General features: G+C 30.4%; 1 protein-coding gene across 1 annotated transcript; it reads right to left on the minus strand.

Moving 5' to 3' along the window:
- Positions 1-3,490: 3,490 nt before the first annotated feature.
- Positions 3,491-10,510, minus strand: LOC107873341 (cytokinin riboside 5'-monophosphate phosphoribohydrolase LOG3). The gene is made up of 2 exons (XM_016720150.2): positions 9,911-10,510; positions 3,491-4,786 (listed from the first exon to the last, which is right to left on the minus strand). Exons 1-2 carry the CDS (start codon positions 10,508-10,510, stop codon positions 4,718-4,720), a joined length of 669 nt encoding a protein of 222 aa, XP_016575636.1. The 3' UTR covers positions 3,491-4,717.
- Between the last annotated feature and the right edge of the window lie 8,883 nt (positions 10,511-19,393).

The following is a 19,393-nucleotide window of genomic DNA, read 5'->3' on the forward strand; positions in this document are numbered from 1 at the left end:
CATAATTAATTTCACATAATTTTTATAAATTTGCTTGTAGAATTTCATGTGTGACAGTATTTATTGGACTAAAACTAATACTAATATTTAGAAAGTTGGAGCATTGAAAGTAGTGGTGGAGTCATTATTTTCACTTAAAATTTTTAAAATATAGTAAAGTAAACATACCAAGCAGTAAAAAAATTCAACATCTACCATATAAAATAAAAAATACTTTTAGTTCTATGTAAACAATCTAATATTTTGTGGAAGATAATTCGAATGAATCCAATAGCCTTATTTAACTCCACCCTTAATTGAAAATACATATGATTGCAAGAGATAATATCTTTGTATAAATTTAAATTTATTTGAAACAATACTTTGTACATAATACAGTTGAATAAATTACTTTGTACATAATATAGTTGAATAAATTAACATCTAAAATATGAAAAATTGTTATTAGCCACATAACAGCCCACAAATGGAGAACACATAAGTTAGAAAGAAAGAAATGATCAATGAAATTCTTTATTTGAGATGACTATGATTGTACCACCTAGCTATGAAATTACATTAATGCCCTAACTCACATTTCTATGTAACAATGAAAATTACATTAATGCCCTTGATCATTTCCTAACTCACATTTTTAATATAAATATATTTTGTGTTATGACAAAAAATAGACAAATTTTCATATATTATTTTTCTTTTTCATTATGTTTATTTATTTTTGACATCTTAGTAATATCTCAGAATTATCACACTTTTAATAATGCTTATCAAATTTGGCACTTTTCATGATAATTTACAGTATATTAATTTTTTAAACTCGATTTATAATATTATTATATAGGTTTTAAATTTTTTATTATTTTTAAAAGGGTTGTACATCACTAAATTTAAAAATTGATCAAATTTTCCTAAAAATATTATTTATAACATAATTTCTAATTAAATTTAAAATAAATAGCTATACTTTTTTAGTATTTTCAATTATTTTAAAAATTTTAGTTCCTTTGTAATAGAAATTCTTTATCTTTCATATTTTTCTCTCGTTTCGTTTCTTTATTTATTCAAAGAATTCTTAATTATATTTCATGTATTTTGAATTTATGTTACATTGAATTTTTAATAACTCAGAAAAAGCATCAAACTAAATTTGATCATAGATGAAGTAGTATCAAAGTTGCTGCCATGTGACCTTAGTATATACGGAAGGGAAGCCTTAGAATAACTGGTTAAATTGCTGCCATTTGACCAGGAGGTCACGGATTCAAACCTTGGAAACAGCCTCTGACAGAAATGCAAGGTAAGACTGCATATGATTCACTCTTGTGGTGAGGCCCTTATCCGAACACCGCATATAACGATAGCTTTAGTGCACCGGGCTGCTCTTTTTTTTAGATGTAGTATACTCCTACATAATGATACTTCTCATGCTACATATATAAAATGACTATTTATTCTTCAAAATCTTTTTTGAAATTATTATCAAGTAGTGTATTAAAGTCACAGGCCTTTTCATATACAATTTGAGAATATTTAGATATTTTATTACAAAATAATAACTTGAAACAAATTTTATAATCTTTTTGATTGGATAGCTGCCAATTAAATGCAACTATTGAAATTCAAAACTTATTAAAATGATATTAATTTGAAATAGTATAATAAACATTAAATGGTAGATTATTTTGTTAAAATGATATTAATTTGAAATAGTATAATAAACATTAAATGGTAGATTATTTTGAGAATTTTCTTTTGGGTTATATAGCAAAGGTGAGAAGTGAGAAATAGTGCATTTTAAAAAAGAAAGAAAAATATTGAATGAAAAATGGAGTCCATAAAAGAGATGAATTTTGGATGGTGAATTTTTATTGTGAAATGACTATAATGCCCTTGGTTGTCCCATAACCGACTCTTCTATATAACTAGATGAATATAACTAGATGAATACTGGCCCACGGGCCCAACATTTACATTTTATAATGTTTTGATGCTTTGAATAGTGATTCAGTAATATAACAATATCACAACAATTGTAGAAAAACACCATTGAATGTAGACATTAAAATTTTGTGTTTATGCTTAATATTACAATGTTAGTGCCTGTGATAGAGTCGTCAAACAGAGTAGTTTCTCGTTAAAATCTTTTGAAATGAAACACACGGAATTGTATCTTGCTTCAGGGGAGGAAGTGCTTCTAACCAACTGGCATTATCAAGGATCTGTAAGTACTCTCCTGCACAGTGCATTGAGGAAAGAATTGTTATGTTGACTGTAAGAAAAGATAAATGAACATTACAATAGCTAGAAATAATTAATATACTCTAGAGATTCTTGTCCTCGAGGTTTCAGCATGTGAAGCAAGAAGTAGAACCTTCCATTCTTCAAGATAACAATATCAATTGCTAATTAGATACTGCTCAATAAGAATGCCTTATGCCGAATTAAAACTTTATTTATTGTAAATTTAATAAGGTTAAAATAACAGTATATAGAGATCTCTTCTAGGTTTACTTAGCAACATAAAAGGCATGACAAAGAAATAAGTTGGACACAAATAATGTCATGATTTCTCAGGTGGTATCCGTCTACAGTTGAACACCAATTGTATTGCATTTTCCAAAGAAAATCCTGCAAAATGAACTATAGATGAAAGAATTTCAGTCTTTAAAGCATTGCGATTAAACAATTTTACATTGTCATTTTCAATATTACGTGCTGATTTAAATTAATATCCAATAATACCTTAGATCTTAGTTCTACGGATAGGGAAACAAGCTTAGTCCTCTTTAAATGGAAATTCCCATTATCTAATAGAAGTAGTAAATGTAAAAATGCATAAAGTCAAAGCAGGCTAAACAATATTTTACCAAGTTGGAAGGTTTAGAAGATACCGAAAACAATAGCCGGCTCCACTTGAAGCCATAGTTAACACCATTTTTTTCCTTGACCAAATTCGTTCGCAGAAGATCAATAGGCAAATACATTCTTTACTCACCTTTGAAATTCAACACTCTCGGTAACAATTTACAATTGAATTTTCAATTTTTAGTATATATAAAGGGGGGAGGGAGGCTTAAAAGGGTCTTGAAAGCTGTATGAAATGCCTTTCTGCATCCATAGTAATGGCTATGTTTTGTCACATTCTTTTCAATGCAATTGTGACATCCAATGAGCAGATCATTTTTGTAGTACATTTAAACATAATAAATGTAAATATAAAACATACATTATCATCCTTGCTTCACATTTAAGTGTTTGAGGGTAGATAGAATCCAATATCCTGTGAGTTTCGAACCGTATCCCAGTCGGCTGTTGGGGATTTTTCGGTTATTAAACATAATATTGAGATCCTAATTTGATGATTTTGGTTCAATGCCAACCTTCTAGATAGAAAATGCTAAGAACAGTTAGTTCATGGAAAGCAAAAGTGTTTGTCCTTTGCTGGCAAAATGTGCCTACTGAAAAGTATTTTTTTTTCTATTCATACGTATTGGTCTTAGATACTTCTACTACTTAAGAGAGAGTGAGTGATGAAGCTGATAGTAAATTGTTGTGGAATCTGAGTAACAAGAAAGATAGATTTTGGGTCAGGTGGGTTCACCTATACTACATAATAAAAGAAAGGTCAATTAGAGATGCTACTGCCAATCAAGCTTACTGGAGCATCAAGAAAGTGCTGAAAGCTTCAAAATATATGGAAGTTGTTGGATTAAATGCTTTTGAAGAACTGGAGAACAAGGAGTTGTTCTCTAGTCTAGTAGAAAGAAGTACCTCAAATTGTTGGGGTCATTTCCTAGAGTAAGTCGGAATGGGAATTGGATGGGTGTTGTGATTCCGTGGAATACTTATAAAACTGTGATGGAGATTTATGCATCATTTCACAGGAATAATAATTTTTCATACTCAAATCCGCCGGATTCATATATACGAAGAACAATTTAACAACAAAGAGAGGACATCGAGCTGAGTATAAGGTTGTTTTGTTGAAGATATCTGCAAATTTGGTGGGTTTTTTGGTACCATTTCCGGTGGTTTTTAGGGAGGAATCAATCCTTTTTCTGGGAACTGATTTCAGCCTTTGATCCCCCTTTATATGATGATTTAACACAATTTTTGGGGCTTCTGCTTGATGATACAGCTCATTTTTTGAGTCTTGGAGTGGCGGATAGTATCCCATTTTGTTTGATGGATGGGAATTTGCATCTATGGGTAGATAATTCTGCATTACCATGTTGAGATCAGGCTGAAGTTGTTGACTAAGGTACTCCAAGTTTAACATTGAGCGATGTTCAAGCTTTTAAGGGCTTGATGAGATTGAGATAGGAGGAAGAGCAAGGTTTCGGGGCGGGTGAATTCAACTTCAGGAATTTAACTACAATAGTTTCTAGAGAAGTGAAATTTAAGAATAAGATAAAGTTCTATCTTAATGGTACTGAAAAAGGGTAAAACAGAATGTGAAAGAAGAGAATATAGTAAGTGTACTATCTTCTATAGTTATCACAATTTCTCGAACCACTATGAAACTCTGATTAATTAGGTTAATATAAGATGGGAATGGCGGCCTAACTTCTAAATTTTATTAATAGCCCGAATCATGAAATAGGTTAAAAGGATATGACAAGGAAAATTAGAAGAAAATTGGCATTGTTATTCCTTTTATCTCTTTCACCTAAACATATCCAACTATTCATGATGTAACTAACTACCAAAAATCTTGCTATCTTCTTGATACCAAACCATGTTCTGTGAACGAATGATCAGGAAGCCAGCCAATTTCTTCTAATTCTTTTAGATAAAACAGATTAGTATCTCTATGGCTGAAACCTGACTTAATCTTAGCTTTAAAACCGAATGCCTAGGCATGTCAAATAATAGCAACCCATTAGAAGGAGCTGAGGTTTCTCGAGATATATTCTTGCTCTCTTGAGTGGATCTTAGTGATATCCTCATAAGTTTAATCTCCAGAAAGCCAAAAGTAACACCACAATCGGTCACAGTAATAGGTTATTCAGATTTATATTGCAGAAATTACAATTTACAGTATTTCCTAATAAGAGAGTATACCGAGACTCTTAATTATAATAACTGGCATCCGTTCCACTGATCTGCGCAAAATTAGCAGAATAACAAACTGTGTGTATGATACACCATGCTCAATTACACACTAACCATTCTAATGAAAATATAAAATTAGAGAAATAGGAATCCATAACCAATGTATTCAACTCTTTCATGTTATCAAGCTTGCAAATTGAAACAATGTCATTGTCTATCATAGAAAGTAAAAAGTAGGCCAGTATTAAAAACAATGATCCAGCAGATACTGAGCTCTGATCGATAAAGAGGTGGAACATATACAGAAGCTCACCATTCAAAATCAGTGCACGCAAGTTCACAAGACCACCGACCTCGTCCATAGATTTGAGCTTATTTTTTCCGGCATTCAGTACCTGATAAACAAGTTGGTGTGTATTAAAAGCCAAAACCCTTTCCAGGGAAAAAATAATTTACCAACCACATGTCATAATTTTGAGGATTTTACAAAATTAAAATTACTATGATCTTATCAATTACATGTCATAATTTTAGAGGAGAAAAATAATTTACCAACACATGTCTCAATTTTAGAGGATTTTAAGAAAATTAAAACTACAATAATGTCATTGTGAGGACTACCAAATTTTGGTATCCTCTCTTAAAATTTATCGTCATCAAAGAATGATATGATCTTGATGCTTACTGATCTAGATAGAGGGAGACAAACTCCATTGGAGGTTTATCCACCTCTTTGATAAATCGACAGAAATGCAGTGGGAGGATGGTTGTTCAAGACCCTGAAATCTGGTGGAGCCACCACTCAACAACCTTATTCTTATAGGGATTTAGTTGCCATTCTCGGGTCGTTTTAGCTGCCAGTGGCACACATATGGACGACACTGCAAGCATTCTTTGTGCAGCTTCTTTGTAGTCTCCATTGCAAGGTTCGTTTTCAGCTTTGTGAATTTTGACTCAGTTTGAGGAGTCCTTTACAAGTTAAATGCTCTAGTCCCACGATTATTTCTTTCCCTGTAACCATATTGGTGCATATCAAATCAGTTGATTTGAACCCCTAAATCTTGTCTCAGTATTAATTATAAGCAAATTGTGTTCTTGAGTTCTTTTTTTGACTTGAGTTGGGGTTTATCGGAAACAACCTCTATATCCCACCTCTGATGTTTTGTTTCTAAAAACAAGACTTGTAATTGAAGTTTGGTTTTCAAATCAAGCATGGGTTGTTGCTATTTTTTTGATATGGACAAACATAGCGGAAAGATTAATAAACAAAAGACAACTTAATTTTGGATATGCATACAGAAATGTAAAGTGATGTTGTGTACAATAAACTCTTGTAGTTCAACTCTTTACCGATCTTGCACATAGCAAAAACTTTAGTGTATCTCGCTGGCTTTCTCAATGCAAGTACTTTATATATACAAATTATAAAATGGAAAAAGGAAAAAGATATTTTAATTTGTATTTATACAAACTATATTATTTATTGGCAAAGAGATTACCTTATCCATATCCATATGACTTCGGAGAGGAGCATCAGCTGTGGTAGCAAAACCCGAAATGATATTTAGAATACCTTCAGATAGCCCAGTCTGTTAAGAGATAACTTAGTATTAGCGATGTCCCGCGTCATAGATAACGTGTAGCAAGTGGCAACAACAATGTATAAGAAAGAAAATAAGGTGTGCCATATCCTCATTAACAAGTAGATGCTTCAATTTCTGATTATTATTAACACCATAAACTCATGAAACTATAGTGACTTAGGTATAAGAAGTTATAAAAAATACAGACTCTGGGATATCATCTGTTAGGGATTAGTTTCAAAAATTTTGAAAACGAAAAACTGATGATTTCGGTCGAGATAGGGTGCCAATAAGATGAAACTTTGTGTACTTGCCGAGGGTGTGAAATAAAAGAGGAAATTTGAATGCTACCTCTTGCAGAAGATTTGCTACATAGAATGCAGATAATGGGGTCTGCTCAGCTGTCTTTAGCATGATTGTGTTGCCACAAGCTAAAGTAGGGCCAATCTTCCATGAAAGCATGAGGAGAGGAAAATTCCATGGGATAATCTGACCAGCAACCCCAATTGGTTCATGCAATGTTTGAATATGCTATGGTCCATCAGCGGAAACGCTCATACCATGAATTTTATCTGCCCAGCCTGCAGAACCAAAAGGTGAACATTAGGTGCTTAAAAATATTTTCAGGAACCAACATGAAAGAAGTGGAAGAAAACAATTCACTTGTGTTGCAGCCGACAATGATGGTGAAATCGGTCGTTCCCAAGTATTCATGAGATTGTGAGTTGAAGGATAAATTGTTATGGTCAGAAATATTGTTTCTAGATTTTTTTTTTTGACTGATTTTTCAGATTTATACAACATATTATAGAGTTAAACTGGTACAGTTTTGATTTTAATAGGTAAAAGAGCTAAAGGAGTAAAATTAGACTATAACTATTTGTTATCGTACCTTTATCTAAAGAAATTTTAGCTGATTTTCATATCCGCACCCGATGAGAGCTTGAGGTGTTTCTTAGATAGAATATCAAGGCACTGATCGATGAGATATTCCAAGTCTTCTTCGCTTCTTGTTGTCTTTTGTAGAAATCTGTAACAAGATTAAAAGGTTACATTCCAAATTTTTGGTTTTCTCTTTCTTGAATCTTAGGATCTGATGGTGGTATCAACTTCTTTGGAAATTAAACCCATCGACTTTAGGAAAATGGAAAGATAACACAAAGCAAGAAGGGAAAAGAACCACATAGCTCGAATATGGAAGAAAGACACCCCTATTTCAGCTGTTGCTACTTCTACGATTGCAATTAATGCAAAACAACAATTGGAAACTCATGATTCAGATATAAAGGAGTACATTCCTGATAGATCCATTGTGGTACTCAAGTTTAGAGCTTTCTACGAGCAAGCTTTGACAGATGCAACTATGGAGACGAAATTTTGGTGGATGAAGATGAAGTTTCTCCAGAACCTTCTCTTCCACTGATATTTTCCCTATGCTTTGTGTAATTCTCTAGAATTGTTTTGAAGTAAGAGAATTGGTAAATATCTGTTAGACATAATTACCATTTCGCCCTTATTTTACCCTTGGTCGTCGCTTTGGTGACCTTTCCATATAGTATAAATAGAAACTAGATAATGAAGGGCCAATATTATAATTTCAAATATATTTATTATTATTTAATTATTTTTAAAAATAATAATAATATTTTTGAATAAACACAATAAGAAATGTAAGTAACGATCATACTATATAATAAAATATAATTTTTTATTTCTATAAAATAGCTTACAACTTATTTAAAGTTTTATAATTAACATTAAAATATCATGTATTCTAATGCTTATTTTTAACATCAGGTCAAACACAAGAGAATAAACAACTAATTGTAATGTTTTTCTTTTTCTACTTTATTTAAAAATTATATAAGAGAATAAATTAAAATTATAAATATTTATTTATTAACATTTTATATAGATCATACAAAGGATACTAATCCATACATAAATTAATTTTAAGTACATTTTAATTCGTTTTATGAATGTTTAATAAGCGAAAATAAGGACCTACTGGATGAACGTCTTAATGAATCATAATGTTAAAGAATTGTCTTTATGTCTTGTTTTATATACGTTCAAAATAAGAGATCAATTTAATATAATAAATACGAAATTTCTTTTTAAGTGATATGTTAATTTGATGGGGAAATTTAAACAAAAATAATCAAAGGAATTAGCAAAAGTTAACATGATATATATTATAATAATTTAACATGAGAAAGTTAATATTACATTTTAAATAAGTTGTTTAAAATAATTTGAATAGGTGCTTAGTAAATAATTATATTTTCATAAATTATATGTAGTGCAGATCTTTGTAATGATATATATCATGTGAAGTTTTGAAATTACGGAGGAATCGTTTATTGTGTTTGATAGATCAACACTTATTCAATATTTATGTGTATTTTCTTATTATCTTACAATAATATAGTAATAGTTACTTCATGCAATTAAATGCATGATCAAAAAAAGAGGCAATTTTCTGAAACAAATTTAAATGAAAAGTAAGATAAATAAATTGAATGTATGGACTATCATTTAAATATTTATAAATTTTATTATTGTTTCATTTTGATAATTATTTTGTAGAGTAACTAAATATGCAAATAACAACTAACTTTTTTTATGTGGGTCCATGTGAGATATTATATATTTTCTTCTCTTTCTTTTTTAAATAATGAGACATTATATCAATGGGATTGATTGACATTTAAAAAAAAATTGCTTGACTTTTTTTGTCATTAAAAATTTATGGCCAAACCTTGAAGCCTAAAACATAAATAAGAAAGATAAAACTTTTTTTGAAATGACAAATATACCTTTGGTCGTCCTACTCTTCACTCTTCTATATAAATTAGTGTGCCCGTTCTACGCACGAGCGAAGAAATGTTTGCAGGTAAAACAATTATGTTTCATAATATGTGGTTTACCAACTTACAAATATATTTAACAAGAATGAAAGAGTGTAATATAAGTAGTGCGAAAATAGTATAGTATAAATTATATTGAAGATATATTATAAATATTGAAAGAGAGAATATGAAAACAATGTGTTTGCAACATTTTATTTTATTTTCATTAGAGTCGATGGCTCCATTTTTTATTTCATCTTGAACATATTCTGGTGTGCACTTTGTTGTTTGGCCTATTCAACAAAAGAAGTGAAATTTTTTTTGCTTCTTACTTCCTTCTTTGATATGGATTGTGGATGGTGCAGGAAGAGAGGGCATGATGTTTCCCTTTTCAGTACAGGCTAAAATATTTTAATTTTTCCAGTTCAACTTCGAAGCAACTCTTTCATGACAAGGAACATATTCCTCGAGTTTCTCAACAAGCTCTGTTGTTGTTGGCGTAGATACGATGATTTGGCGAGCATTGAGACCGATGAAGCCTTCCTCCACAGCTTTGTCAATAAATGACAATAATGAATTGTAATATTTATCCAAACTCAGTAATCCTACCGGCTTGTCGTGGATGTCAAGATGTGCCCAACTAATTACTTCAAATAGCTCATCAAGTGTGCCATAACCACCCAATAAAGCAATAAAAACACCATGCCTAGTCATTTCTACTTTTCTTTGATGCATATCTGCAACTACCTTTACTTCTCCTATTATTTCACCAGTTAACTCTCTAGGCATGAGTGTCTTAGGAATAACTCTAATAACATGCCTACCACTATCATGAACTGCTTGTGAAACCAAATCCATTAGGCCTATGCTACCTCCTCCATAGACCAAATCAATGTTTCTTGAGATCAATTCTTTGCCTAGCTCAATAGCAGTATCTTGATAACTATTTTTCTTCCCTTGACTACTCCCACAAAACACACAAATTCTCTTGAATTTTAACACCATAACATCACTTTCCATTTTCTTTTTTTAAAAGTTTTTCTACCTTTTTCTCTATAGTAACTCTACGTCACTTTAAAATAGTGTGAAAAATAATTTGAAAGTGTAGGATAATTATAATAATTTTTTTAGATTTAAAAAAATATTTTAATTGGGAAAAACTTTTTTTAAAAAATAAAATTGGTCATTTAACCATTTTGGGCTCACAACGATCATATATTCGTTGGGCCCAACGACCATTTTTTAATTAAATCCGATTTTAAAAAAAAATTCTATAAATATTTTTTAATTATATTTTTTTAAAAAAAAGCTAACACATTTGTTGGGTAAAAGCTATATGTTAGTTTGTGTTGAAGTAAATATTTAATGATAGAAAGAATGAAATGAGTATACTGTATTCTGCTTTCTGAAGTTGTTCTTTTGAAGCTTTGGAGGCTTGGTTGTTGATTTCTAGAAATGATGTCGCATTAACCATTCGAGGTGGCGGTAACTCTGCTTCATCTAAGTCATTTTTTTCAACTGGATCCACTATGATTTTTTTGTCAATAATCCACTCGAATATGTGCTATGGTGTTTCATATCTTAAAGTTGATTATTGTATGCATGCACCTGTTATCAAATATGTATGAAACAGCTGAAACATATTTTGATAAAAGGGGATATCATCACCCTAAACAATTATTTTTATCTGAAGATAATTTTTCAATAATAGTAATATAAGAGGTAGAAGTAAGGAATGTAATAGATGATTTGATTTTCAAAATACAAAGTTACCTATTTATCTTGAAAGATCACGTTCAAATATTTTATTTTTTATTTTATACTTTCTCCTGATTTACTCATGTCTACCACTTGGATCGTGCATATCCAGTTAGGTGTTTCGGGGGTGATTGTATATATATTTAGTCTTTCTGTCATTTTTTTTGTAGCCTACAAAATAACAAAAGTACATACTTCCTTCAGATAGGTTTTGATAATTATTAATCAAAATGTTGGTTTGCCAAGAAGAGAGCAAAATAATGTTTCCTATTTTTTGCTCATTTGTATTCTTAATAGTGATTAGACAAGTAAATGTTATAAGTAAACAAATATTTTTGGTAAGTAATAATAAAAGACAAAAAGTAAGTAGACATGTGAATACAAAATAGTTGGGAGCAGTTTTTTTTGGTAAGTGAAATATATAAAAGGCAAAAAGTCAGTAGAGACGTGAAAATGAAATAGTAGTGAGCAGTTTTTTTGATAAGTAATAATGAAAGGCAAAAAGTAAGTACAACAAAATAGTAGCAAGCTATTTTTTTTGTTACGTAATTATAAAAGGAAAAAAATCAGTAGAGACATGAAAACTAAATAGTAGTGATCAGATTTCTTTATGGTAAGTAATAATAAAAGGCAAAAAGTAAATAAACATGTCACATGTGGAAACAAAATAGTTGTAAGGCAAAAAGTAAGTAAACAATTTTTTTAAGTAAAAGTAGATATGTAGAAATAATAGTTTTAATCTTAAATAGTAGTAAGACAAAAAGTAAGTAAACAATTTTTTTAAAGTAAAAGTAGATATGTGGAAACAATAGTATTTTTCAGACTTTATCTATTAATAAACTGAAAAAAGAAGAATCCAATGTCAAATTAGATTATTTCAATTATTTGGTCCATCGATCTAGAAATCTGCAAAGTTTCAATTTCAAAATCAAAGTTAAATTCTCAAATTCCTTAATTAAAACATTAAGCTAGCAAAAATACCAACATGCAACACTAAGGAATGAAAAAGTAACCACAAATAATCAAAAACAGCTAGAGACACTGATATATGAATAGAAAAAATAATATAATGAAGCAGAGTTCAATCTAATCTATATACTGAATTCAGAATCAAAATCTATCATAATAAAATGATACTTGAAGAGTAACCAAGCATACTCCGAGAAAGAATGAAGCAAAATAGGTCGGAGAGTCAGAGTATTGAATCATGAACTATCTTTACCTTGCACCTTCATTTCCTTGAGTCAACCACTCTTAAATTCAAGAATTTAATCATGATAATATTAGTAATTAAAGATCCCAAGTATGATAAAGACTAAAGTTTAGGGAAAGACAAAAGAGGGATGTCTACATTTTCTTGCTTCTTCTAAAACAAATTATATGGTCAAAAAGAAAATGAAAGTTTTGCAGTTATAGAAAAAAACTCATTGTTGACAAATGAATAACTTCAATATAGCTGCACCAGAAATCTTCAATCTTGAACGTCTCGGGCTTTAGTCCTGTAATTTGTGCAGAAATAATTTTGATTTACGTTTAGATTGATTTAGAAGTTCAACTTGAAATCCTTAAATTTTATTTTCTAGATTTTAGAAGGAACAATGACAATAGATGCTAAACAAAGCACACATAGTGAAAGCATAACATTTTCTGCACGCAAAAGATATTAAAGTGGAATAAATTATACACCTAAATGATAGGTTTAATTAGTCCTTAGATCTTTAGGAAAGGGAAAAATAGCTTGTTCATTGATAAGTGTTGCTACTTCTGTTGGTCCTTCAATTAGGGCTTTGCGAATTGCAGCTTTAACACCCACAAAGTTTATGGGTAAATCTTTGGATGTAACAAATCAGATTGGGTTTAGCCATTTAAATGTTAACCTCCAAGACCCATTTCGATTAATGTATATTAATAAAAAAATATAAATCCTTTGTGTTTTTTTTTTGTTTTAAAGATTGACTCTTTTTCGTGTTATTGATTTTAGGCACAAGCATTACTATGTGTAAGCAAAGCTCTAAGATGTTGGGACAAAACTCATAAACCCAATATGGAAGTGTGATACTTTCCAAAAGTGAGACAACACTCTACTACCTACTGATTTCCCACTCTACTTCTAATCTCCCACTTGAAAAGATGAAAAACATACCTAAAGAAAATCTTACAGGATAAATAAGTTAAGACTTAAGAATGAAAGAAACAATCATGAATTAAAAAACCTAAAAATGAAAGAAGTTGAAAAGATTACCTAAGTGGTCTTCTTGTAAAAAGCAGGGAATGTGTTATGTGTTAAGTTAGAAGTGGAGAATCAAGATTGGCTTCTGTCCTTCTATTGCTGCAGGCAACATTTCCCCAGAAAGAACAAGATTCTAAGTTATTTTGGAGATTCTACATATCTCTAGTCTAAAAGACTACAAATTCAAAAGTTTTTTTACTTTATTAAATTAACTCCATATTAAGTCAAAATCAAACAACCAAATTCAAACAGAGGGAGTAACTAAATTAAAGATGATCAATCTGTAGGCTTACCTTCATGTAGATATGGTAAATGAATATTTATACCTTTCACCACGAAATATTTCTATACAAATTTTAAGCAAAAAGAACACGGTAAATGAATATTTATACCTTTCACAACCAAAGAATAAATATTTGTAAAATTCTTGTTGTGCTATCATAATCTATAACAATTTAAACAACATAACTAGATCATAACAGCAACACAAGTTGCCTGCTTCAAGTTGTTCTCATGGCTAAGAATAACTTATTCTCATGGCTAAGAATAACAATATCTGTGACCATTGTAGCAAATTGATACAGAGGTTGTCGTTAGAGACTTCGAGAAGAAAAAAGATACAAAACACGAAAAGGGGATGTAGTCGAACATCTTAGCCTTTTGCACCAGATGTAGTGGATCCAACACCAGAAATTGAGATAAAAAGTGTTTTTTTTTCTACTAAGCACTGATCTTAACGCAGGAAAACCTAGTTAAACATTAAGACTTTAGAGGTATGAATATATCAGATATAGCCATCTACAAAGAGAGTTAGCAAAAGTCCAATTTATATTAATCAAAAGGACGTATAAAGGTTGTTTCCGATAGACCCTCGACTCAAGATATTTTTTACATAGTTTGAAAGAAATGCAAAATATCTTTTGTTATATCGGGTAAACAATTATATTAATCAAAAGGTGCAAAAACAGTTGTATACAAGAAGGATACCAAAAAGTAAAGAACCTACAAATGATATGTTCTCCACAAAACACACTCAATCCTCTATACATTCAGGAACTACATGGGTGCGACAAAAAGAAATGAGGGATCGTAAAAAAATTCAAAAACAACTAAACAGATACGTAGTGGATCTTTGTTACATTGACCTAGTCAGGGAAAAAATCATAAAATTTGAAATCATTGTTTGTTATTTAGTCTAATTGAAAAGGATTTAAGTTAAAGCAAATTGATCGAATACCTTTCAACCATAGAGCATAGTTGGTCGTAAACAACCTTCGTTTTTATTAAGACAACTTTTATTGGCAGGGAATTTAACCAAGTATGGAAAACCTACTAAAAGTCTTCGAAATTAGCGCATTGCAGAAACCATAATAAGGTACAGAAAAATCTTTAAATCTTCTAATAGCAAAGATAATATGTTTATTTAATAGATGCAATCAAAATAACAAATGGTTTAAAAACAAAACCACCAAGTTCTGCACATTTGTTAAGTCCATAAGCAGCACCTTAAAATGACACTATGATTTTCTGAAAAAAGGTGACACCTTTAACATAAACAAACTGAGCTTAAAAAAAGGTTCACATTCATGAAATCCAAGGACCAACTTCACCTTCATGAAATCCCGAGAAGCAACACCAGGTAGATAAAAACATTCAGCTCCTTCAAAGTTAAACAAACACAATATCAACCACACAACCACGACAGAGATCCACTGGTGAATGAACTGACGTCAATGTTTGAACTCCATACCACCGCCAGATCTAGATCTATACTCACTCACTCACACACATAGTACAATAAAAGCAAAGAGTGATAGAGTACAATCTCTGTTTCTGTCATAATATCAACACCACAACCACTATCGAGATCCACCGATCAATCAATTGATGTAATAGATTACAAAGCAAAGAGCGATCGAGTACCAACTCCACTTCTCTCTCTAGAAGTTTTCAATTGCTAAAATGAAAATTAAACTGACCTCACTAGAAAACCAAGAGATTATCGACCTTAATTTTCGATCTGATCGAAAAATAGTAAACAAACCTATGAATTTCGACATGAGTGTATCAGAAAGTAAGGAAGTAAGTAAGAAAGTAAAATTTGAGATCCCAAATTTTCATCAGCTTTTTTCTTTAAGGTAAGAACAAATGGATTTGAGGAAAGAAGAGACGTGGAAAGTAATATTGATTGGTAGTGTTATTGACAAAAATACCCACAACTAAGACAAAATAGTAGTAACCAAAGTCTTTATTTATAATAAGGAGTAATATGTAATAAATATATTTATAGTTATTTAATTAATTTTTTTTAAAAAATAATCATTAATATTTTTGAATAAATATAATAAAATACCATACACTTTACACTCTAGTGCTTATTTTAATATCAGATCAAACACGTTCTCTTATATTAAACAACTAATTTTAATGTTCTACTTTATTTAAAAACTATACAAGAGAATAAATTAAAGTTATAAATATCTATTTATTAATATTTTTTTATAGAATCATACGAAGCAATAAAGAATACTAATCCATACATAAATTGATTTTAAATACATTTAAATTCATTTCATGTGTGTTTAACAAACGAAAATAAAGACATGGATGAAAGTTTTAATGAATCATAATGTTAAAAGATTTCTTTTATGTCTTGTTTTATATACGTCAAAAATAGGAGATTAATTTAATATAGTAAGCAAAAAATTTCTTTTAAAATTGTTTGTCTATCTAAATTTACTACCCCAAATAAGAAGAATCTAAAGAATTAACAAAAGTTAACATGATATATATTGTAGTAATTTAACATGAGGTAGTTAATATTACATCTTAAATAAGTTGTTTAAAATAATTTTAATATATGATTAGTAAGTAATTGTGTTTTCATAATTTATATGTATTGTAAATCTTTGTAATGATATGTATCAAGCGAAGTTTTGAAATTATGGAGGGATTCGCTTATTGTGTATGATAGATACATGCCTATTCAATAATTATGAGTATATTTTTTTATTTTGCTATAATATAGTAATAACTATTTTATGTGATTAAATGCGTGGCCAAATTTAATTATACTTTTTTATCATTTATGGAACATATTTGAGTATTTACACACCCACTTATAAACCATGTCTTCCAATATTTCAATTTTTATAAATTTTTTGATTAGACATTGAATTCAAGATACATGAAAAAACTTCACAATATTTATGCCGCAATTTTGGATAAGAGGAGAGAAAGTTTATTTGAATATTAAAATTAAAAAATATTTAAATGAAACAAAGTTCAAATATAATTTCTCTTTAAATTTAAAATTATTCTTTCTATTTGATTCAAGAATATTATTTAAATAAATAAGAAAAAAAGAAAAAAAATTGTACGATCATGAATTCTGAAGCTATTGGATAAAGAAAGTTTAAGAAAAGAACTTCTCCATAACCTTTCAAAGAAAAACAATGGCCCCACTTCTTTATGATGTAACTTGATTTTTTTTAAAATTTTCAAAGCATAGTCATTAGAATTTTCTGGTACATGAATTTTTTTTTTTTGAAATTCCCCACTCTTTGTTAAACTTTTTGTTAATTGACAAATTTACCCTTGGTCATCCTAGTTATGGCTCTTCTATATAATATAAGTAGATAGATATGCCCATGCGTTGCACGGGCCCAACGCGTATAGTAGATGTCATTCAATCATGCACATGTCATGAGAATTCATTAATAAGTGGAATCAGGTTATTAAGTATTCTTTTCAAATAAGTAAAATAGTAATTAATTCTGTTAAGCACGAGCATTTCAGGTTTACACTTCAAGAATTTTGATTCCTAATTCTTCCATAACACACGTAACAATGCATGTGACACTAATATTTCTTAATCTTACCACAGTATTAACTTGACTCATTTAAAAAGTTCCCTTGAATTCAAGCCCAATATCAGACAATAAGAAGACAACTTTCAACCTATTCAACTGTCTAAACTTATGCCAAAGCTACTAGATATAAGTTAGAAACAAAGAACCAATATACTATACAAGCAGGACCAGTGACTTACCTAAACATCCAGAAGAAAGATCAAACTTTTTTCTAGCTAAAATGGAAAATATAAGTGAGCAGTAAAGACCACTGTTACATTTGTCTGCAAAACCCTTATAAATAACAATTATAGTTTGGGGTCGAAAGAGCATCCTAGACAATATAAGTGGGTGGAGAGAGAGCACTAATGACTAAATTCAAGAAAATCCAAAGATCATTTTATGTCAGTATGATTTATGTACCTAGCCCAAACACTTAGCCTCCTCTACCCTCATACACACAAACCAAAAAAAATCCCATCCTACTACCACAAAGTGCAAACACTAAACTGGCATATTTTTATAGCACACCATCAACTTTAAACATAAAGGCTACTTATCACCAGAAAGAGATAGCAATCCCAATCTACCCCCCAAAAAATGATAACTATCTCCCCTTTCCCTCCACCTCAAAAAACGACAAGCAAAGAGGGTTAGAAATTTTGAGAGAACAAATGTGCTAATAATGAATTTAATTAGATTCATAAAACACAGAGATAAGTGTATCATAATCATTCTTTCATTGAGCATAATATGCAATAGGATATGATGTATTCAGTGAATATATCATTCTCTCTATGATAATTCTTGTAGAAATGCAGAGTAAGGCTGCATATAATAAGACTCTCGTGGTCTGGCCCTTCCCTGGAACCTCACAATAGGGAGCTTCAGTGCACCAGACCGCCCTTTTTATACAACTACCTCCATGACAACCAAGTCTAGACAATTCAAACACAAAACATAATTAATTTCTAGACTTGACAGTTAATTAGATAAAGCCGGTGCGGGAAAAATAAAGGGCAAAATGAGAAGGTTTGAGAGATATGCATCCATACTTACTACATCATAAAAATGGAAATTGCCATCCATAGATCCCACAACACCGCCCTGCATCAATTAAAAGAACTAAATCAACAAAAGACCATAAAAAACTGCGGCACAAATATTTTAAAAAGTGTAATAGCAATGCAAATCAAAGACAAGGAAGTGTGATAAAGATGAGACCCTATAAAATGAGTATTTTACTATTTTACTTCTTTCGTCAATGGGGCATGTACAAGGTACATGTAAGTCTAATACAGAAATTGGAGAGGAGGGACACTTTCGATCGCTCATTTGTTCTTTATTTGTTCTAACTATGTACAGACACAACAAAATGATACCAAAACATGATACCATAACGTAATCCTACAAGTGGAGTCTAGAAAACTTAGCAAATATTAGTGCACAATCCTACAAATTTCTTCATAATCATGTGGTTCTGATATCAAATGATGTAATGCTTATAAATGTATTAAGATGACCCAGTGCATTAAAGCTCCTGCTGTGCACAGAGTTTGGAGGACCAGACCACAATATTCTATTGTACACAACCTTACATTGCTTATAAATGTAAATGAGGTCCATAAAGAAATCCCACAAGATAAATAATGGAATGCCAAATTATTGAAGAATTTGGTTAAGTGCCAACTTTATGATTGATTCCTATAATACTCTTGCTAAGTAAGGACAGTTCTTCAGTACAAGACATAATTCAATTACAAAATTCATAATGAATTGAAAATAGAAAATTAAAAAAAAAAAGAGAAGAAATGAGATGAAAGAATTGCTACATAAATATTATAAAACAATAAGGGCAAAAAAATTTTCTTTTGTGTGCTGCTAACTACTACTAATGAAACAAGCACTCTATATATATTCATCAACTTCTAAAAAATTATAGTTTCATCTTTGTGAGCACCATATTATCCATCAATAAGAAGACCAAGATTTAGACGTCACCACGCAGCTTATGGCCTCATAAAGATCAAAGTGTAGTCCACTTCACAAAATAATAACAGGAAG

This window comes from Capsicum annuum, chromosome 6, assembly GCF_002878395.1.
Source record: "Capsicum annuum cultivar UCD-10X-F1 chromosome 6, UCD10Xv1.1, whole genome shotgun sequence".
NCBI classification, from domain to species: Eukaryota; Viridiplantae; Streptophyta; class Magnoliopsida; order Solanales; family Solanaceae; genus Capsicum; species Capsicum annuum.